Source organism: Dermacentor variabilis, chromosome 5, assembly GCF_050947875.1.
Source record: "Dermacentor variabilis isolate Ectoservices chromosome 5, ASM5094787v1, whole genome shotgun sequence".
Lineage (NCBI taxonomy): Eukaryota > Metazoa > Arthropoda > Arachnida > Ixodida > Ixodidae > Dermacentor > Dermacentor variabilis.
Genome location: NC_134572.1, coordinates 111,407,376 through 111,431,105, shown reverse-complemented (window position 1 = coordinate 111,431,105; position 23,730 = coordinate 111,407,376). Strand labels below are relative to the sequence as shown.

The 23,730-nt window shown below is 46.5% G+C and overlaps 1 protein-coding gene across 1 annotated transcript in view; it reads left to right on the top strand.

The window, feature by feature from the left end:
• The first annotated feature begins 3,800 nt into the window (after nt 1-3,800).
• The window catches only part of LOC142583617 (sperm-specific sodium:proton exchanger-like), a 38,827-nt gene continuing 18,897 nt past the window's right edge, over nt 3,801-23,730 (top strand). Inside the window, exons 1-11 of the mRNA XM_075694108.1 lie at nt 3,801-4,044; nt 10,043-10,183; nt 10,914-11,009; nt 11,494-11,767; nt 15,039-15,210; nt 15,353-15,434; nt 15,998-16,191; nt 17,668-17,751; nt 18,624-18,718; nt 19,320-19,743; nt 22,490-22,693. Of these exons, the coding sequence (XP_075550223.1) occupies nt 3,801-4,044; nt 10,043-10,183; nt 10,914-11,009; nt 11,494-11,767; nt 15,039-15,210; nt 15,353-15,434; nt 15,998-16,191; nt 17,668-17,751; nt 18,624-18,718; nt 19,320-19,743; nt 22,490-22,693 (2,010 nt within the window). The remainder of the gene's footprint in view (nt 4,045-10,042; nt 10,184-10,913; nt 11,010-11,493; nt 11,768-15,038; nt 15,211-15,352; nt 15,435-15,997; nt 16,192-17,667; nt 17,752-18,623; nt 18,719-19,319; nt 19,744-22,489; nt 22,694-23,730) is intronic.

The window sequence follows — 23,730 nt, the reverse complement described above, 5'->3', positions numbered from 1 at the left end:
TTTCGTGAGAATTTATTTTATGGGGAAAAATCAGTATTTTCACGGGCTATAGGCTTACGGTTTTTTCGATTTTCCGAGAAAATTATTCTTTGCCTGTTCGTATATTTATCGCGTTGATCGAGGTCAGGGCGTGCGCGAGGTGTAATATATGCGAAGATACGGCGCTTTCGTGAGAATTTGTTTTACGGGGCAAAATTGATATTTTCATGGGCCTTACCGTTTTTTAGATTTTCCGGGAAAATTATTCTTTGCCTCTTCGTATATCTATCGTGTTGATCGAGGTCAGGGCCTGCGCGAAGAGTAATATATGAGAAGATCCTGTGCTTTCGTGAGAATTTAGTTTACGGAGCAAAATCGATATTTTCACGGACCTTACCGTTTTCTCGATTTTCTGGGAAAACTATTCTTTGCCTCTTCGTATATCTATCGCGTTGATCGAGGTCAGGGCGTGCACGAGGAGTAATATATGCGAAATCCGGTGCTTTCATGAGAATTTATTTTACGGGGGAATATCTGTATTTACATGGGCTATACGCTTACCATTTCTTCGATTTTGCGCTAAAATTATTCTTTGCCTCTTCGTATATTTATCGCGTTGATCAACGTTAGGGCGTGCGATGATTACTTTGAACAGCTGTCTACTAATGTGCTGTCGCAATCGGTGCTTCGCCTTTCGGGCAGAACTGTAATTTTTTGTGTCTGCTCTGGCTTATAAAGACTTGTCTCGGTAACAGCTGTCGTTTTGCTATTGCAGAGGCATAATTCACTAGCACAGTTTTACCTAATGTTGTTCTTTTTGTGTATAGTCAAACACAAATTTTGCGGACCACGGGATCTCAAAAAACGTTGAATTTCCGAGCAGCCTGTAACAGTAGTCAGTAAAATCGAACGCCACAATGCTATTCAGATATAGTGGTAGAGACTTCAAACGCGATAACTAGGCTGCGTTGTCGGGCTGCGTAGATATTCAGCTTTTTCTCAGATTCCGTAAAATTTTGTGGTCGAGTGTACCTTTGACAACACCTCCGAAAGTTCGCGTTGTCCCAACGGAGCACCTATTTTTTCTATTTTTCTTGTTTTTAGTTATCTTTTTGCCGGAGCCTGAATAGAGGTGCAGAATACCACGAAACTAGAGCCGTCTAAGGATCGAGCGCTTATTGTAAATGGATCGTAATGTAATATTGTAAATGGAAGATGTGTGCACCATGATAAAAAATAAGTAACGCTGGCAACCGCAAGAGAAACGGTCACAATGAAAACCTTTGAAAAAATAACGCAATACAAAGGTTCTGAAGTTATCCGCAAGTATAATTTCTTCTGTTAGGGTAGCCTATAGGGCTGACTCACACATGTCTCCTAACGTTATCCAATGTGGTACGCTACTGTGCTTCAATCCTCCAGCGTCCTAATCACCATAAATACTTTACAAGTCATCGTATATTCGTAATCGTTTTCACTTTTCTGGCCCTCAATTACTCATTTTAACAGATAAAGAGGGTAGTGCAATGACATTACAGTCTCCTCTTACTGCCCAGCCCGGCAAGATCAGGCATACATCGCTTATCTCACACGATGTTGCCCAGGAATTCAGGCAAATAGATTGCTCTCCACTATTCGTACACAGGCGCAAAGTCATAACATAGAGGCCCTACGGCATACGGGCGAGGGCAAAGCTGTGCCTTCAATAGGTTTCGGCTTCACCCCGGCCGGAGAGCTTTGAAACGACCAGTTAATAATATGCTATTAGTCTCATGGTCGGCATGCACCATGGTTTCAGTGCCTAGTTTGGCACCCTGTTGCGTGCACCGAGATGATCGAATTGCGACAAAGAATCTGGGAAACAGTGAATATACGTAGCAGTACACTACAATCAAATGCGTGCATAAAGCCGAACCACTACTGCGCCTCGCCACTTAAGGGGCGAAGGTTCCACCATGACGCCGTGCTTTGTAGCCAAACGTAAGCTAACCTCTAGCGCTCGATACAATGGTCACGGGGTCATCACGCCAACGTCGCAAGACTAGTGTGCGTGCGCCTATCCCCCTTAGTGGGTGCGAGCCATGACAGAGGTTTATCATCATCATCATCATCATCATCATCATCATCATCATAACCATCGTCGTCGTCGTGACCATCACCAAGAGGCTCGCGCTGCGGTCTTTGCCGTCTCGTTCAGATTCGTCTAGGTTACGTGTCAGCTCTCCTCCGTTTGGTCCTGCTCAACTGCACGTCTTAGGCTTGCCCAGTCGCTCTGGGACGGCCCCATATCTCACTCATCGGTATAAGTGCGTATAAATTCTTGGCACATGTTGTTCTCGTACGTTTTCCCCTGAATCGCTGCCTTAATCGCTTGTTTGTTTTCTTTTTCTGCAATGTTGCTTTTCAGAACCAGCGACACCACGCCACTCGTTTCCGACACCACAAAGCAGCGATGAACATGACAACAGAGGCCGATAACCGGACAAATGACAACCACAAAATCTACCTGGCTCTCTTCGCCTTCCTCACCATCTCGAGTAAGTCAGCGTACCGAAACCCTACCGGAATAGATAGCAGCTGAAAGAAACACCTCAGTGAGCAATAAAAGAAAACTGACCAGATTCTGCTCTAAAGTTTTCCAAAAAGCACATCTTAGCTGGTATCCCTTCACGCATTACCAGTGAGTCTTGACTCGTTGCCGTTGCCTCTATTTATAAGTGACACCAATAACATCGCGATGAAGACGGTTGGCTTGAGCGTAATTTCTGTAGCGCCTCGTGATGAAGTAATGCGATTTTATCTAACCAGTGTTGTGCCGCTCGTAAGCTGGGGTAGTGGCTTCCGAGATCTTAGGGGGCCACGCTAGGCTAATGTGCATCTCGAAAATTTTGACGTGAAGCCGACGTGAAGCCGACGTGAAGCCAACGTGACAGATCTTAAAATTTTTTTCAGAAAATTGGTGAATTTATGTGACATTGTTGTATTGTGCTCGTATCATTACAATAGCCCTGCAAATTATATCCTAAAAAGGTACGATTCGATTGACTGTTTTAATTACATCGTAAGTGTTAGAAGTTCTGTGAGCGTCAACTGACATGATTACGGTCATCCTCGAAATTCAAGCGCACGCCAGGGCCATCGGTTGTCTGTCGGACCTTAATTCAGAATTCTGTTCAGACGAGCCGCTGTTTTCTTTCTTCAATTGTAGGCCATTCACCAAGAGTTTTTTACCAGGAGTTTAGTCTTCCTTCTCATATACTTCCCTGCAGACAATGGAAGAAAATTTTGACCTTTCTTTTAAGATACGTGCTGCCTTTTCTCAAGTTTTTGTGTAAGCCGTTATTCGCCTTTTTCGTGAGACAAACTGCACAGCCGAATTCCATTCTCTATAATTGCGGACAGAAGACAAGCATTAGTGCGCTTTGAGCCAACATTATATCAACAATTTTCGCCTACCTTACCACTAATTTGCGCCTACCTTATCACTTGGCCCAAACTTGTACACGAAGAATCAGACGAGGGAAACCCACACCGCACATGCCTGTTCCTTGTTCCCTTCGTCTCCTTCTCGGACTCCCGGTTCGGTGCTGTAACTCTCGCATTACAAATACGCCACGATGTGTGGCGCGACGTGCTAGCATACGTGTACCTGTGAACTGAGGCAAACGTGAGGCGCAGCTAATGCCTTCTTATTGTATTTTCATTGAAAAATAAAGAATTTGAATTTGAATTTGAATTTATCTTAGGGAAAGAACTAGTCAGAGCGCGAGAAAGAATTTACAGCCCGCAAATGTCTTCGACGGCCGTGTCGCGTTGCAGCGATGTTGAAGACCATCCAGCGACACATCCGCGTCCCGTACACGCTGGTAGTGTTCCTGGTGGTGACTGGCTTTACCACGCTGTTCGCGATGACCAGCAAGACAGACTTCTTCTACGGGTCCATCGGCGTGCAAGCCATAACGGTCTTCATGCCGGCGTTCGTCGTGCGCACAACCCAGGGCATCAACAACTACATCTTTCGCCGCTGCCACATCGAGATCGTCATCTTCTCCCTGGGAACATTCGGTACGCCATCTGTCTCTATGTCCACCGCGTCTCGGCCTTTTGGCTCAAGTCGTAGTGAATGCTCGGTGTCCGAAAAGTAAGGGGGACGTGCTCTTCAGGTTAGGCATGCACTCGGATGACTCTAGCGCCTTTACACCTTCAGCATTGCCGACTAAAACAATACAAAACGCCTGTGCTATTTTACTATCAAAGTTTCAGTGAGCAAGTTCTATATACGTGCCGTTCAGCAAAGGCAGCTGAGTTCAGTTTGTTTCGACTAAGTCTCCCTTTTGTTCACGTGGTTCTGCCTAGATAGGACAGACTGAAAAAAAATACATTATGGGGTTTTACGTGCCAAAACCACTTTCTAATTATGAGGAACGCCGTAGTGGGGGACTCCGGAAATTTCGACCACGTGGGGTTTTTTAACGTGCACCTAAATCTAAGTACACGGGTGTTTTCGCCTCTATTGAAATTGAAATGCGGCCGCCGTGGCCGGGATTCGATCCCGCCACCTCGTGCTTAGCAGCCCAACACCATAGCCACTACGCAACCAGGGCGGGTACAGGACAGACTGGACAGTGCGCGAATGTAAGATTAAGGAGCACGAGTCACGTTCGCGGTGGCAATGGTCAGTCACATTACCTTATTAGCTATTATTACCTTATTATTACCTATTACCTTATTACCTTATTACCTTATTATATTACCATATTACCAGGCTTTATAGTAAGACAACGCGGTAGATTATCGATTCATGGCACGTGCATAATAAAAAAAACGATCACGTATCAGTTTTCCTTTTATTGTGTTGCATCAGAAATAATTTTTTTTATTTGAATAACGAACTTTTTTTTGACCACGAGTGGGTTATACTTGTCTAATGCGAATAAACTTGGAGTTGAGAATCGGCGCTTGTGTTCGCATAAGGTCATTCCGCGTTCATGTTTTTTTTTGTGTGTGTGTGTGTGTGTGTCACGCCGTTTCAAAGAAATTAACCCTTGCCAACTCGCCCAACTGTCAGTTTTACATCCAAGCAAAAAGGTTTTTTTTGTTTGTGCCGAACAAGTCAGCAGGACAGAATTGTAAAGGAACGAACGACAGAGGGACCAACCATATTTGAGCCTAGGGCGAAGGTATGGGACGCGTAGAAGAGTCTGTTGCGGGGCCTGTTGGCACATACCTTAGTAAACGATGGAACCCAGCCTTTAAAACGAAGAGAGCAGGAGAGAAGTAGACATACACTTAGTAAATATCTGCAGTCTTCCTCATCATGTCAAAAACGGTAATATTTTGCTACATAACATGCATAAGTTCCTCCCATCACGACCAAGTACAAGCTCGTTGTAACATAGAGTTCTATCGGCACACCGGGAAACATAGTGTAGGATGGTCGCATAAGAATTTCGATCACTTGCCAAATAAATTATTTCCAAAGACTATATTTACTCACCACGTGTCTAACTTGGCTTACTGATTTGCCTTAGCCTTGACAACATTTGTATAAGTTTTATTTCGGTGGAATTTGTAATTATACCAGGGCAGTTTGCTAAATTTTGTTCCTGCAGAGAGCTCTGGAGGGCTTGAACTCGTAATATGTTGCCAGGTATACTTTGTCTTATGGGTTTGTCAGGCCTTAATAGCCTTTTGCTCTTTCTACCCTGGTTTCTGCCCCAGAAACGAAAATAAACTTCGAGTCCGCAGTTGACCGAAACACTTTACGAACACATAACCCACAATGTGTCCTTTGTTTTAGCTCAAAATATAAAAGTTGTACAGAAAAAGAAATATGTATAAACAATGCATTCTATCGGTGCTTACATGTGGGGCAGGAACTTGGAGGCTGTCAAGGAAGCTCGAGGACAAGTTGACGACTGCAAAGAGCGATGGAACGTAAAATGTCGGGTGTAACGCTGAGACAGGAAGAGAGCGGTGTGGGATCAGAGAGCAAACGGGGATAGCCGATATCCTAATTGATATTTAGAGAAAAAATGGAGCTGGGCAGGTCATGTAGTGCTTAGGATGGATAAGCGGTGGACAATTAGATTTACAGAACGGGTTCCAAGAGAAGGGAAGCGCAGTCCAGGACGGCAGAAAACTAGGTGGGCTGATGAAATTATGTAATTCGCAGACACAACTTGGAATCCGCTGGCGCAGGACAAGGTTAATTGGAAATCGCTGGGAGAGGCCTTCGTCTTGCAGTAGACATAAAAGATGCTGATGACGATGATGATGCTTAAATGTACCTTGTTTTTAGTTCTCCGTCGACACGGGGAAACCGTCTACGAATCGCGTTCACAGTTTAAGGAGGAGGAGAAGGAAAAGACTTGATTGAAAATGAGCAGACGAAAGTTTTTTTTTTTGGTCATCCACAGGTCCTGGATGGGTTCCTCAGCCCAGGATGCCATGGTCCCTCTCCAAAAATCTTTCCCCGTCCACCAGTTGGGCCTGGTCCTCAGGGCTTGAGCTGATCAGCTGGTTCTCCCACTGCTATACCGCATAAAACTAGAAAGAAAGAATAAGGGCTCAGTAATTATTTGCGATGTTTTAATTTGACCAGAACACAAAATTTGCGCCACCTATTCCCGTCACTTCCGCTTAAATTGAGTTTGGTGCCTTGCACAGTTGTATTAGGACTCTGCGAAACATTGCGGATAAAAGCAGTATAACACACTGGAATGCTTGAATAAGTTATTTTACACAATGGTTCTAATCAGCCTACCCAGATTAAATATTTATCTTTCGTCAATCACAAAATACTTCATACGGCAACGAAATATAAACAACGTTGCACCGAGGAGGCAAGGAAAACCAACTGCACACCTCGTTTAACTCAGGGAAATTGGAAGAAAACGTGTGTGATAATTACCTTTGAAACGTATAAATAAACCTACGCACTTAAAGCTTCCGTTGCACTTCACGCAGAAAGTGGCCCCCATCTCTTTAAATACAGAATTTCCTCCGTCTGTGCTCGTCTCAGAGATAGAGTGTATAAGCGCGACTGTACGAGGACGTACGAAGAAACAGATACACAGACACAGTGCTTCACTTTCAACTATAGATTTGATTTTCGTACGCATCGATAAATATATACCGTACGAGCGGAAACAAACGTAACAGCAAAAAAAAAGAACATTCAGTGGTAAATTTCGATTCACCACTGATTGTGACCAGTGGTGAGTGTCACCAGGTTCTTGATGAACGCCTGAAAAATGACACCGATGTCGTGAAAGTGTTCAGATCCGTTGACGATTTTCTAATCATATTGAATGACGAAACAGACAATTTTGACTCGCTGGTTGCAAAAACCGTAACCTCGTTCACTGAAGTGTTGTCCCCTTTGTCGTTGACAGAGTCCCCATAGGCGATTTCATAAGATTTTTAGACTTGGGATTGTACTTTTCTCCACAAGTGACCTGCTGGAGCTATCAGCCGAGAGGCAATAAGCCAGTCCTACCATTTCATTCCGCTCATTCAAAACTTGTAAAACGCGCAGTAGTAACATCGTGTTTCAATAATTCTCTGACGAAGTCATGTGACCACTAAGTGGAAGCCAGTTTCAGAGATCAGGCCAAGCGCCTGGCAGATTCTGGTTACCCGATGCTCATCCTCACCTCTGTCGCAGAGGGCTTAAGCAGGAAGTGCATAAGCGAGTCGAATGGAAACAGTGTCAGTGCTATAGAGCAAAGAAAGTTGCGATGGTGCGATACATTCATTCCATTTCACATAATTTCAGAAGAATAGCGGCAAAACCGGAAGTGGACGTGGTTTTCTCTGCACCTGAGCGCCTACAGAAGCTATGAAAACAGGTTAACACAGAGAATAACAAAAGGAACGCATGTTCTACTCAACATCGCAAACAATTTGTAACCTCTACTCATAACGTTGTCTATGCCATTCCACTTTCATACGGAAGTACGTATGTTGGTCAAACCGGCAGATGCATCAATGAGAGATTAAAAGAGCATCGATATAACGTCACTAGAGTAATCTCGGGTCATTTGGGTATTCACTGCCGAGATTGTTCCTGCAAGCCCATGTTTGAAAGTACTTCCATTCTGTATAGGGCTCATAAAGGGTGACGAGGGAGATTGTGGAGGCCTACGAAATTGCAAAATTAGAGGAAAAGTGCTAAGCAAGCCTTCGGTATCGCTATCTAAAAAGGAGATACGATTTCTCGTTTTATCTTTGTGAGCACTGCAGCACATGTTTTCCCCGTGCCTTGCACACGTGTAAGGTTTGTCGAAATTTACCGGTGAATGTTCCTTTTTTGCTGTTACGTTTGTTTCCGCTCGTACGGTATAGATTTATCGATGCGTGAGAAAATAAAATCTACAGTTGAAAGTGAAGAGCTGTGTCTGTATATCTGTTTCTTCCTACATCCTCGTACAGTCGCGCTTATACACCCTACCATGGATTCTAACCAACTAGCCCGCCAACGTGTTCTCACGTTCCAGAGAAGCGAAGAAACTTTGCACGCGTTCCGTATAACACCTTTCAACAGGCCGAAAACGAGTGTTCTTTTCATTTACCCCTTAATTGACCTACACGCGTATAAATTTTCTTGCACATTACCTTCAACATTTCCCACGTTTCTGCAAAAAATAATTTTGGTGAGCAATCTTTTTTTTATTCGCAATATTCTGAAAACAGATATGTAATGTCTTTGAGGGATTAATCAAAATTAAATAAATTATGGCGTTTTACGTGCCAGGATCATGATCTGATTGGGAGGCACGGCGTAGCGGGGGACACCGGGTTAATTTTGACCACCTGGGTTTCTTTAACGGGCACTCAATGCACGGTACATGGGCGCTTTTGCTTTTTTTCCCCATGAAAATGCGGCCACTGCGGCCGTGATTCGATCCCGCCATCTCTTGCTTAGTAGCTCAACGCCATAGCCGCTAAGCCACCACGGCGGGATTTTTGATGGTTTTTAGTCACCCTGAAAATGTTCCATAAGGCAAACCTCAATGAGGAGGCAACTTGTTACACATTAACATGAGTTTGAATTCATATATCAGAATCAATCTTAGTTTGCAAACAAACTCAGTATTCTCTATCGTATTGCTCACGACTTCGCGCGAAAAATTGTGGCTGAAGTGCACCCGCCCCTACCGTCTTGATAGGGCACACTTTAAAAACTAGCATTTATTTTTTAAGAAAGATGGCTCATATTAGTGCAGACAACTAAAGCTGCCCCTGCAGGACGCTAAATATAAGTTGTCGTGGCATCGTATTGAGCAGTGCAAGTAAGTTTATAAATGATAGGGCACGTTTTCTTTTGTTCTATTTCCTTTAGTTTGCCTGCAATATAATTATATGCCGTTTGTGACGTAAGGGTAATTTTCGCTGTGTTTTCTGTCTTCTTGGGATGTTATTCTGAAAACTGCCCAATTCCACGAGATAGTGTGTTCTGATTGGACCTCGGACCTGCTGCGGCCGCTCTGATTGGCTCGAAACGACGACACAGCGGAATTCAGCACCGCTTGTGGAATATGTCAGTGTCCTCGATAATACCACCCTCAGTTGGTTCGACCCTGGAAAGTGCGGTATATAACGCATCTCTCTACTTGTGGTCCGGAAGTCGCAGACCTACACTGAGCACGGGAATATATTTTTTCATCCTCAGTAACGCTTATTTTCTTTATAATTATTGACAGCTCCCGTCCGAAGGCAACAATGTGCTCCAGTACGTAGTTAAAAGCAGCACTGCAAGCAATCTTTGACCCACACTCTTTAGTAACATTCCTCTCGCACGCGTATTAGGAACATACAAGCACACTCAAACAGCGCCGTAAACGGTTGTAATACTCTCGGTGGTCACAGTGTCATCAATAACATTGTTTTGTCACACCGCACGTCGTTTTTCAACGAAGTATCTTTCATTGATATTCGTAAAAACTAAACTTTTGTCGGTCATGAGCTATTCGAATCGGGACATACTGTGCAAAGACTTCGAAGAATAAAAAAATAATGGAAATGTGCAGCGAATGCCACAAGACACCACTTTGTGCAGGCATTACGCTGGCCTTGGCCACCTTGTTTGTGACGCACAGGATCGCGGACAGCACGTGGTCATTCCACGAGTGCCTGCTCTTCGGCGTCTACATGTCCTGTATCGAGCGCCAGCCAATGAGTGACGCGCTCTTCGAAGAAGGTATCATGCATTTCCTCTGTCTGCAAGTGCTTCGAACTGATTGTTCACGCTTGCTTCTATAACCGGTTTAATGGCACAGATGTGGCATGTTGGTGATTTGGCTCCCTACGTTGTCTGTCACGTCACTGCCACGTTGGCATAAAAAGAGACCTGATTCAATTAATGCTCTTGTGTCACCGGTCTTTCGACGAATAAACTTGAGGTGGTACGTAAGGCAAACCAGTATCTATAATCGCTAACTAGACAGGTTCAAAAGTCAAGATATGCCAAATGAGGCGAAACGTCAGACTTTATGAGTATAATTGAATCGAGGTTTTCATTCATAAGGTTTTCATTCGAGCTCCCCCGACATAGACTAGCCATTATAGTCTGTCATTATAGTGCTTTCTTTCTTTCTTTTCTTGATACGCATTGGAGCAAACAGTGATAGCCGATATTCTAACTGACATAAAGAGAAAAAGATGGAACTGGGCAGCTCATGTAATGCTTAGGATTGATTGTCGGTAGACCATTAGACTTACAGAAGAGGTGCCCAGACAAAGGAATCGCAGTCGAGGGCTGCAGACAACTAAATGGGATGATGAAATTAGGAAATTCGCAGGCACAAGTTGGAATCAGTTGGCGCAGGACAGGGGTAATTGTAGTTCGCAGGGAGAGGCCTTTGTCCTGCAGTGGAGATAAAATGAGCTGCTGCTGATGATGATGTCATTATTGCCTGCAATATTCGCAGGTCGGTACCCTGTAATCACCACAATGGTGCAGTCTGAGGCACTCTTTAACGCTGTCATGACATGGTGCATCTTCGGCTACTACCGCTTTCACGAAGGTGAGCTGCTTTCTTTTCAATATTGTCTGTTTTACGCAACGTTGGCAGGTCATCCTAACTTCTTCGCGTCAATTGCTATTAAAGCATACGGCGAGTTCCTTCCAGCTGCATCCGGGAGCGTTAGGGAACTTGAGCGATATACATACACTCATTTCAAGATGGTTGACAAAGCCATTTTTACTGCTTTTGAGGGGCTCGAATCGAATGACGAAGGGAGGAAGGCAATGACGATCTCAGTGTCTGCCATGACAAATGATGCAGTTAAGGTCTCTCCCTCGGCTTGCTGGAGTTCGACGAAGAAGGCCTCTCATACGAGATTCCCTTGCCCGCCGTTTACAGGGCAGGCTTTACCAAGACTATCAGCAAAGTTCCCTCTGCTTTGAGCCATCAAGCGTGGAGGTTCCTTCTCGCGAAACTCTCTGCGGGCAACGTTATGTTAGTGGGCCCCACAGTTACCGGTAAAAATGTCATACTTGTGCCACAGGTGGCGGCTTCGACCTGATGTTCCCGCTGCAAAACCAGGCCACGGCGATGTTAGTGGGCTTCCTGATGGGCACGGCCACCGTCTGCCTGCTCGACGCCACGGTGGAGTTCAGCGGAGACTCGGCTATCATCGTGATCGTGTGCGGCACCTACTTCACCTACTTCTTCCTCGAGAACGTACGCGGCTCCGGCGTCACCGGCGTCGTCGTTTACGCCATGGCCGTCAACTCGCACCGGTTCGTCGCCTGCACCGACCTGAGCCGCGCGCTCGAAGAGTGAGAAACCCGCGTTTTATTGAATAGCCATAGCCATTTTTTACGGATCACGAGCGAGGCATCGCGCTATTCCGTCTGTACATAAAGAAGCTGCGCGTGTCTGCTTCACATTCGTTTTAAACTAAAGACGTTGCGAGTGTAAGCCGAATGTCCTAACTACTGCAACCAGGGCGCTTCCACTGAAGTGGAGAAATAGTACGGACATGTAGTGCAACTCGACGCATGCGCGGCGAGGCTATTAGAGGCGCCACTTTGAGCATGCTTCACCTAGAACTAATCCGGCGTTGCAGGCACTGGAACACTATGCGCGAGAGTGAAAAGGCAGATTTCCTTGCGTGCAATCAGATTCCTTGTCTGATAAGTAATGAACTTGCAACACTTCATAGAAAGTATCAATCATCTCGCGGTCTCCGTATATCGCGATATCATGCTAGCGCATTCTAACTGACATAAAAGCATTGCGCAACGCTTGCTTATACGTATTTTTCAGAGGAAATGTTCTTTTGCTTTAATTATCAATTACGTATCGTTCTCCTAGACAGAATTTCTTTTAGTGCAGGTGTTCGAATTTTTGCGCTTACACGTTATCATTTTACCCAAGTGAGTTACAATGATGGCATATTACCGATGACTCTCTCTCTCTCTCTCTCTCTCTCTCTCTCTCTCTCTGTCGATTCCACTAACGCACCTCGACCAGACTCTCTCTTGTGACTTCACCGGGAAAAAAGAGTCTGCGCGCGTCCATAGCAAAACGGCCTCGCAACTCAGCTCGTGAAGCTTGTGCTTTTTAACTTTCTTGTGTTTGTTTTCTCTGCCCTTAGGACCACGGTTACAAAGTCCTTAAAGTGGGCTACAGCGCCACTGCCTCGTCTGAAGTATTCACTTCGGCTCAGATAGTGTTGTGTTACTGTCGCTTCGATGAGAATCAGCTTGCGGAGCCCCTTTCAAAGTCTGTCTACGAGTTGTCGATGAGAGAGTTCAATTACGAAATTCTTATGTATGGTTCGTTTAGGGCCATTACTAAAGTGCAGCGTCGGCTACTGCCGAGGAGCGGCGCTGTCGACTATTTAGCTATAAAGCACCTTGATCTTGGAGGGGGCTTTATTATAGCTGGAGTGAATAATGTCAGGTTGTTTCGACTTCTTTAGTGCGACGGTCGCTACTAACCGTGTGTCCGATACGCGCTCCTGCAAGCGGCAGGCAGATCCGCTGACGACCACAGTGCGTCGTGTTTTTGTGTCTGTTTCTAACTCAACATACTTGCGTCGGGCTCCTGCTAACGAACTACAAATCCGCTGTGGGAGAACCTAAAAAAAAAAATTCAATTTGAGTAACTTGCTTCAGAGTATGAACAGTGCACCATTCTCACGCGCTGTTTTCTTCTTTCCTTTTGACACAATGCACACAAACCTTGTGTAGGCCTAATACATTTCGTCTGTATACTGCAGAAGATATACTCGAAGACATGGGCTCTTCTAATAATTATATGTCGGCAAATACCCCAACAAGCAGTACACCTTCCCCCCCCCCCTCGTCGATTTTCACTATGCGGTCGTTAGAGCTACAGTTCTGGCCAACCTGTGATTATCGTTTTCGTCTCTTGGTTTGGCAGGTATTGGCATATACTGTACGATGTCACGGGGACGCTGGCTTCGTGCGTGTCAGCTTCGTACACCGCTGTGCTCCTGATCCAGTACGCAGCGACGCTTGACTGGGAAGCCTTATGGACATGTTACATTGTCAAGACAGCCATGAGGTAATCGCGCTTTTTTTTGTGTGTGTGAAGCATTGCAATTTAGTAGTCGCCAATCATTTACACCTACCGCAGTTGCCCTCCGGCGTCATAATTGCTTAAACAGTTCAATGCCTAGCCACTGTTTCATGTCCTCGATTCCAGTAAAGTAAGGCATATTAAGTTTCTCCGGAATTATTAAACGCATTGAAAACGTAAGTCTATGTGAGGGGTTCCTGGTTAACCAGTACTATAACTATGGGGCTAGTTAGTTTGACATCAGGAAAAGTTGAACAGCGAGAAATACAGACGGAGAAGACGACCTAAACACACACAGACACTGAATAGGGAATTTATTTTATCTACTTAATGTGCGGGATTCATGTACTCATCTATACAATACCGCAAGCAAACTGAAAAAAGAATGCAATACTGACAGAATATTAATTAACTTAGCTCCTTTATGCCGGAGCCAAAAACTAAAATTATCTCGCTCTCTTAAAAAAACCGGCTATTAAGCTTTCGAGGGAGCAAGCTTATACAGTCATCTTTATAGTAGCCCTTAAGATGTTAATTGGTAAACTCAGACTACCATTTCATAGCTCTTATTAGCCTGATCCAAACATCATTCCTGCTTATCACCCGACGTGGTACATTCATAGGTTTTGTGCCAAAAAAAAAAAAGACTCCGGCAGCCACAACCCCACTTAAGCGCGTAGTGATGCGAAGCACTGTTGTATCGTTAGACGGAGCGTTCTCATGAATCCCGTTGGCTTTCTTAAGCAAAACTTCAACTTTAGCGTGTGTGCGAATTGGCGGTATGGGCAGCGGGAATGACGCAGCGCTTGTTAGAGGTGAAGTGTTTTATTACATTCAAGTGTTAGACATGATTATGCGCAGTATGTTTAATTATGGATAAATGTGCACTTTGAAAATAAATTCAATGTCCGTTGGTTCACTGATTCCATTGATTTGTAGCGGTCACATTTGGCGATTCGTTTTCGTTCCAGTGCGCCAGCACGGGCCTCTGACGTCCGAGCCGCTTAGCGACGACGAGAGGCCTCGGCGCACTTGTGCTAACGTCCATCGAACTTGGCTGATGAGAAAAGCTACTTGGGGCGAGGCATCATGGCGGGAAGCGCTCATGTAGAACAAAGCGGAGACTCTACGCAGCTTCCACATCATACTGTATAGAGATGGACGGAGCGAGCCCCTATTTATAAACTAAGAAGTACTGCCATCTCTTACGAGCGCGTAGGGCTAACGTCAATGTCACCAATTGCCACTTCTTGGAAAAAGCCCGGCCCGCTTTTCCGAGAAGCCGAAACGAGTGCGTCGTGCCATATGTGATTGCACACAGTTTCACCGGCACTTCGGGCACTATCTTTGGGATCGCGACCCCCATTAATATACTGCACTAACTTTGATATCGGCTCACAAAAACGCTTAGACAGATGTCAGGACAGGCCACGCTACACTCAACAAGAACGATTGGCTGTAAAAACGCCAACTCCTGTATATCCTCGGTTTTTCCGACAGGTGCCTGGCGGTGGTGCTGTTGTACCCCGTGATCGGGCACTTCGGCTACCAGGTGACCGTTCGCCAGGCCATGGTGCTCGCCTGGATGAGCGTCAAGGGAACGTTCTTGGGCTCCATCGCCACAGTGCAGCATCTGCGGCGCGAGAACGTCTACACGGAAAGCATCGCCAAGGTATACGTGTTGCGCAGAGAACGGTCATAGATGGCTCCATCCTTCACGCATTTCAAGCGGTACCGACTTCGTAGGGCTCTCTGTTCCTCCAGCCTAGCCTACGTCGATAGACTTACATTGGTTCGCTTTATTCCTATTGCAGTCGTACCTGTACGCTATTGGTGACATGGCGCTCTCGCAGCTCATCAATGTCACTTTCCTCCCGGTGGTTCTCAGCGCATTGGGTGCGTATGCAAGAAGAAATACCTTCGGCACGGTGCACGTGTGAGTCAGTTAGCTGGTGGCATATCATGAAGTTGCGCGAACATGGGACGTCACCTAACGAACACAGAACGGAGCTTTGGAGCATTCAATAAAATTGTCGCAAAGGAAGCGAATCGCAGTGGCGTACTTCGTGGAATAACAAGCGCTGTGAGAACATTTAGGAAACCTGCAAGCATAGGGTGGAGACAGCTGATGCAATGATATAATGTACAGCGCAAGAACACACGGATGAAAATGAAGACGACCTAACCTAACCTCGCCTAACCTAACAGCGGCCGTCCTGACGTCTTCGTTTCCGTCCGTGTGTTCTTGAGCTGTAGTACATGCGATGAAGCTTAACCAACTTGCCCAAATGTCAGTTCTCTGAATCTGATGCAATACACGGAAATTTGAGTTCGCCGGGAGGGCGCTTCGTTCTGTTTAATTTGACCTAACCGTGAGGATGCTGTTGATGTTTGCGAAGATGATCCTCAGTGTTCGTTCCGAAGAACGCTCGTGGCGGTTTGTGTGCGCTTGCATGCAGGCGTGCTGGAGGTGTCAGACGTCGAACTGCGCACCATGCGCGACGCGGTGCTGTATCTGAAGGAGGCGACCGACACAGCGCGCACGCTATACATGAAGGACGACTCGTTCCTGCTGGCCGACTGGCACTGGGTGACGCGCAGCACGCTCGTGCGGAACCCGCTCGAGGCCACGTTCCGGTTCCAGTCTGCCATGGTGAGCCGCTGTCCCCTGTCTGCTCGTCGTCTTGCAGCAGCGAGAATGCGCAAAAACTGTTTGGTTAATTGGTTATACATCTCCAAACCACAACAAGTTGCGTATTACCCCCGATCTATAACCGGAGCTTCGGAGCTAAATTCGACCACCTGGATTTCTTAAGCCTGCAGCCAAGACCTCGTACAAAGTCGCATTTGCGATCCATCCGCATCAGAATGTGATTGCAGCCACCGAGAGCCAAACCCTGGACTTCGTACTCAGCAGCAGGGTGCTAGCCACTAGGCATGACTAGTCACTAAGCATTCACTAGGGCACTAGGCATCTTCGGGTGGTCGTTTCGGAGCTCTACAAAGCGACAATACTCGGTTCGGTTGGTCGAAAAAGAGCACTCCGGCGAAATTCGGTTGGTTCTTTCAGATTGCTTAAATCAACTTGGAGCGCCCCGAAATGCTCCCACCGTCGCCGTCGGAGCAACTTCGAGGTCCAGCCGGTTTTTAGTCACGTGAGCGCTATTTTGCTTCTGTCAGCGCGCTGTGCGCAAACTGGCCTCGGTCGTTTAGGCGGGTTCGTGGCTGTGCTCTAACTTCGCGCTGTCATGCTTGGTGCGCTTCACGTCGATGATGGCGAAGGGAGAACGTTTGCATTGGTTAGTGGCACACTTTCAGTTATCTTTCGAGGTGAGAGGCAAGCAGTGATAGCAGCTTCATCATAGTGCTGAGAACTTTCTGTACTGGCGTTGGACTGTCTTACACCACCATTTCTTTGCCTGGCTCGCGCGCCGTGATGCTATGTGATGCGGCTGCGTCCAGTTGTGTGTCACCGGAAGCTCTTCTCTAACCTCGCTTCCTTCCCTCTCATTGCTCCGGAAAGTGCGCCAGGCAATCCGGTTCGTATAGGACCGGATCGACCACCCGAATTAATCAGACACTGTGACAGGCATCTATAACCTCGCTTCCTTCCCTCTCATTGCTCCGGAAAGTGCGCCAGGAAATCCGGTTCGTACAGGACCGGATCGACCACCCGAATTTACCATAGACCCTGTGACAGGCATCTATAACCTCGCTTCCTTTCCTCTCATTGTTCCGGAACGTGCACCAGGCAATCCGGTTCGTATACGACCGGATCTATTGGTTCTTCCTGCTGTCAAGTGCGCTCCTCGCTGGCTTCGCTTAGGCCCATCGTCCTCTCTCGAAATTAACTTCTATTTTAAAATTTTGTAATATAATGCAACTGTCTGATTTTAGCCTGTGCATTTCAAGAAGTGCACCGTGATTATTTACGTTCGAGAAACTCGGCCATTATCTTTACTGGCACCAACGAACCACCAAAACTACTGTTGCCACGCTACATTTCTTGGGTTACGAAACGCAGCATTTGCACGGCTTCGTGGACATGTTGCAACATTGTTTCTTTTGTTTGCATGGCGCTGTGCAAGCGTACAGCAAAGCCGTGGTTAACGACAAACTTATGATGCAGAGCACTGGCTGCGTCGTGCGCCTTCGAAAGGTTCCCAGGCACATTGACACCTTGGTTGTAGAAAACGTCCTCAGGATCGAGCAGGTGAGCGAGCGATTCCCCGCTATCCAGGTGCGTAGACTACACCGGCGATTACCGTACCCAGTTGATCAGCGTGATGAAGCAGCTTCAGTACTGTACATTTTTGTCCGGCTGGCTCCAGAAAGACAAAACAATGTTATTCTCAAGTTAACAACCCCACAGCCCACTAGAATGTAACGTACGGATTGCGTAGGAGTTCATCTTGCTCAAGACAATTACTCCGCAGAATCCACACGAGTTTTCAAAGGTACAGTCGAACACCTTCATAGCGAAGTGCTTGGAGCCTCCGAAATCGTTTGCTATACAGGTCACTTCGCTGTAAAGGTCGCGCACCGCATCGCTCACAATCGAACTGGGACAGAATTGTTCCTCCTTTATACATGCTATTACGTTGTAGAGCACTCAAGTGGTAATCAGCGCTTGCGTTTGTTCTTCATTCCGCAAACGTCACGTTTGTGTTTCCGCCCTAAGGTGGTTTGCGCTGCAATCACGCACCTGAACGAACCTAAAACAAACTAACACAAATATCTATTCTAATTCGCTTTAAGAACTCAAACAATTTTTTTTCACACTCCAACGCTTTATTCCTGCAATTTCTGCCCACGCACTTTGGCGCAATAATTGTTTGGTCAATAGCGCAAGTTGTTGCCATCACTTCTTGCTCGAAAGCTCCACATCTCTACGGCTGCTTGTAGGTACAGTCGATTACCCACCATCGTAATTGCGCACATTTCTGGGGTAGTGAGAAATCCGTCCAGTTCGCGCCCTGAGTTTCAATGCCTACGTAAAGGTAGCATACTTTACTGCTTCATCAATGATGCGTTGGGGCGACGGTAGATTGCACTCAACGTTACAATGCTTCCTACTCTCTGCAGGTCAGCTACGCTCGACAGTACCGCCAGGGGATCATTCAGCGGAGGACCAAGCTGACCTTAATCGCCGCCCTTCAGTACCCATTCGACAAGAAAGTGTAAGTGTCGGATCGGCAAACATGGTACTTTTGGACGTAGTGCATTACACTGCCGTAAAGCAAAGCTCGGATCTGTACGTTGTGCACCGTGGTCAAGGCTTCTCGTTAGCGTCAATCCCATTTGTCCCTGCGAGGCGCATGTCTACTATGTTCTTAGGCAAAAGCGCCAGCCTTTTCGATTCATTCAATGAATTATTCATGACATACCTGACAGGCCAAAATGAGCATTGCATAAGGGAGGAGATACAAATATTTAGTGACTACAAAGCACAGAAATATACAAAACTAGTGAGGAAGCAAGCAGACGAAGAAAGGAATTTTGTGACTAAAGCAGTATCACTGAAAAAAAAAGGCAAGCAAGACAAATGAAGGATAAACAGGTCTGTAACATATTCATGCAAGAATTGTGTCAGATGTTATAACAAATAGAACCAGGTTAAAAAGCGTCACATGTATCACCAGAAGTACGAAATATTGAGCAACTATATTCTATATAGAAGGGACAGAAGCAACACTTGACGCTGTAAAATGAACGCGATATTACATGGCGTAAATTGTATTCTTCTATACCAGCCTGAAACTCTTTCACGTACGGTTTCAGGTACTTGGACATGGACATCATCGGGTCGATTCTGGCGATTCCAAGATGGGTCATCTGGCTGGTAATCCATCAATCCGTGTATCAGTTCTTCGCCGCGCAACGAAACGGGTTATTTAGGGAGACGGAACACCGCGAACGCATTGCGCAGAAAGAGAACGTGGGCACGACACGCGAGAAGGGGCTCATCCGGGACACGTTCAGCGGCTCCGAGGTCATGCGACGGCCGCTGCGCGAGCGCGTGGTCGAGCTGTTCGAGCACGCGTACTACGAGGTCGTCATCACCAGCTCGACGCTGGCGGTCGTCTTTGTGCTGTGCGGCCTCGTGCGCATCGTGATGCTGACGCCCCGGGGCAACGCCTTCATCGGCGCCATCACGCTCGAGGCCCTGTACCTCACTATGTTCACCGCCGAGGTCACCATCATGGTCAGTCGCGTCGGCCCGGCTAACCCGCAAATCGCGTGTATAATTTACTTATGCTGTTGAAGAAGCGGGGATTAAACAAAGATATCAGTGTGGGGCAATGGCCGAAGTTGGCGGCAGAAGGCAGCTCGATAGCACGAGATGCAATAGAAACGTAAAAAGTGAGATGAAAAATTAAATGCATATGGAGTATTGCTCGCTGGGATTTTGTTAGAGGAGCATCCCGTAATGTGTAGACCTTTTCTTCGTATAAGTACGTTCTCTGTGCAGTAATATTCCTCTTGGTAGACAGCATTTATTGGCCTTGACTTTCGCAGCTCTCTCTTTCTACCCTACCTCTCTCAGGTTTCACGTTCTCGCATTGCATTTTATCCGCAGGGATTAACATAGATTTAAAGTCAATACAAGCGACAATTAGGAGGAATGAGAACTCTGATGGTAAATTCGGTTAAAGCTTCTTTCCAGCAACTGTGCGAAATGGGGGAAGCATAAACGCGTTGCGAGCCTAGGTCGCGTTCTTTAGCTTTTTTTTTTTCTATAAACGATAATCCTTCCTCGTTTTCGATCAGAACCTAGATATGAACTTATCAAAAGACTGTCCGTGCCCAAAGGGGATAGCGTGAGAACTTTTACTTCCAATAAACACGTAAATATACCGTTCTCAACAGCCATTTATTTTCGCGAGTACAACAATCTGCCACCAAACTAACAATGTCGAGCATTTAAGTCATAGTTTTACCTCAGAGGTGGGTTCTCTCTTGTATAGGCTTTTCTCGGACACGTCTCACGCCTGAAACACCGGATGGTAAAAGTCCGCTTGCCCCGGACGAAATTTACCTATCGCGATCGTTTTAGCTCTAGCCGCATTTGGTGATATAGTGCTCGAGTCAGTCTCAGCCATCCGTAGTGCGCAATGTCAGATCATCACATTACCCAATCAACTCGCAGCGTAAGCGTATAGAAGAATTCGGTGAATGGTTCCAGCCAGCTTCGAAAGCCACGGTCACGGTATTTGCGGGCTCCGTAAAATCGCGTAGAAGTAGGCTATCACTGTGATCTCGGCCCTCGGGCGACAAGAACTCGACCCGTTTTCGACGTGTTCATGTAACTGAAAGCATCTACCGCTGAGCACGGCCACCTTTCCATGAGTGCTGGCTCTTTTGGTGGCGCAAGTCACAAGCTGCGGGGAAGGTCACATATTTCTTTGGTTCCTGTGCGAGTAGAAATGGCGGAGCCGTATCCGCAATTCTCTTTTAGCTAAATTTGTAGTCCGCATATTTATCTTTGTTTACAATACTACCGCTCTCGGTTGAGAACGTAACAGGAGATTAGAAGCCGGCGTCGTGTGGTCACCGACGTCGCGGCGATCGTCCCGTTATCAGGGCGATCGCTCACATGGGTGGAGGGCATCCGAACAAAAGTCAATGAAAAAACATTTTACAGCGAAGTTGTTAGCCTCTAGTTGGTCGGGACTTTTCGTGTCCATCAGCAAAAAAAAAATTTAACCAACAATAAAGTAATAATAATAATATTTGGGGTTTTACGTGCCAAAACCACTTTCTGATTATGAGGCACGCCGTAGTGGAGGACTCCGGAAATTTTGACCGCCTGGGGTTCTTTAACGTGCACCTAAATCTAAGCACACGGGTGTTTTCGCATTTCGCCCCCATCGAAATGCGGCCGCCGTGGCCGGGATTCGATCCCGCGACCTCGTGCTCAGCAGCCCAACACCATAGCCACTGAGCAACCACGGCGGGTCAACAATAAAGTACATATCTCCTTTGTAATCAGGCATACAACACGCAGCGCATGTATTCATTTCAATAAAGAAAATCACAAAACAAGCAGAAAAACCGCATTATGGATGATAAGGCACCTGTTAACAATGCTAGGGGCGTTCCTTCTCCCCGCGTGTGTTTCCCGGTAAAGATTACGGTTGCATAAGCGACTCAGGTAAGAAAGGCGCGACAGCAGCATACGAATCAGGTGACGTCACCAAATTTCATATATAAAAGGGAAACCTACCTATCATTCCGTTCCTTGCAACACCGCTATGGGTAGACCACGCAAAGACTCCGAAGAGCAGCGTGAATACGATGAGCGTCGAAGAGTGCAAAATCTTAACGCTCAACAACGGTGTCTTGCTAAGACTAGGCAGAAAAATAAAACATTTTATATCCCGATCGGCGGCATTTGAGTGGTTTTCTACAGCTTCACTGGCCAGCCACTTTAGCAGGGTCGGAGTGACGAGTCAGTTTTCTTGCTTTGAGGAATTTTGTGAACACTGGCTTAGGACTTCTGTTAAAATACTGAACCCTAAACAGGGACAATATAAAGTAACGAATTTATTTCGATGCTATTCCTTTTCGCGATTCCATTATCCCGAGCGGCGCTCAGTCCACGTGTTATTGCCAGGGTCGGCGGCCATAAACGGTGGATAATAAAAATGAAAGTAAGCGAGGAAAAAAAAGCTTACATCAATAGCGGTCCTGATGCTACAAACGCAATGCCATTCACCTATCCAACTTTAACTCTGTCTTGACTTTCGTCAGACGTGTATAGTGTACAGTGTAACATGCCAACGAGATGCGGAAAGGAGGAGACAAGCAACGTGTCCCTCCTGACGAGGCTCACACCCCGGTCATGAACCGTACCAGTGGATTGGCAAGAACAACAGAAATATTGAGTCTTCATACCACGAATCAGCAGCGATCGCTTAAGTATCGCTACGCGCGCGTCGGACGCGCAGATATCGGCGTACGGGCAGCGCATCATGAACATGGACAACTACAACCGGCTGGACTTGCTGCTCGTCGGCGTGTGCATGTTCATCTTCACGCTCCAGTGTGGCCTCTTTCTCGCGAACCAGAACGAGCCGTCTACCAGCGGGCTCATCATCTGCTTCACCATGGCCATCTCGCTGCGCTTCTTCCACGCCGTCAAGTACGCGGAGGTGAGCGCACGAAGCCGGCAGCATATCACTGCAGCGCGCCGTGCACGCCACGTGATCAGCAATGTTGCGCGCGTAGGATGGAGTGGGCGGACGCGAAACACTCACAAATATAGATCACCGGGAGAGGCTTTAGCCCTTCAATGGACACGAGATAGGACGACCATGACGTATATGATGATGACGCGCGGAGGCCAGCCGGGCTAATCTTGACACGTTGCAGCACTTCAGAGCTACGATTGATTGATTGATTGATTGATTGATTGATTGATTGATTGATTGATTGATTGATTGATTGATTGATTGATTGATTGATTGATTGATTGATTGATTGATTGATTGAGCTTAACGTAGAAAAGCGACGCAGAGGCATGGAGCCACCGTCCGTGATGTTCGTAGGGCGCGGGATTATGCTCGGGATGATGTTGCTTAACATGTACTTGAACCTGCATGCGTACAAGTGTTTTACATTTTGCCGTTGTTACAGGGAAGCAAATCCACTGCCTCGTTTTCGACGACAGAACGGCTTAGACACTGTCCCACCGTGACTAGAAATTTAGAGCATGACTCGCGGGTCCTCAACTTGCCTAAGTGTCCACACTTCGTAGAGTGCTGTAGACACGAGTTTCTACTATAACGCTTTCTACTGGAGCCCGACTTCGTCGTGAGTCTTTCCTGTCCCATTTTTGGGCACAATCTGAACTTCGGAAGAATTGACAAGTTCGGACGACAAAAAGATGTAAGCGGGTCACAGTTCGCAATTAAAGCTGTCCAAGCGCAAGCTTCTACAAACCAATATATCGCTAACATCACTCACGAGCCTATAGCTACAACGTGTAAATGTCCGTTGAATGACTCTTGAGATGATTCAGTTAACCAAAGTTGGTTCTATAACACCGTCAAAACCATTTATTGGCACACGACACAAGCGCGCGAGTTAACGCATCCCTGCACAACATTCTAGAATGGTACCATCTTTGGTAGCGTACTTGTACGCCATATCTGATGTCTCGCTTTTCAGCATGAGCAATGCACAATGT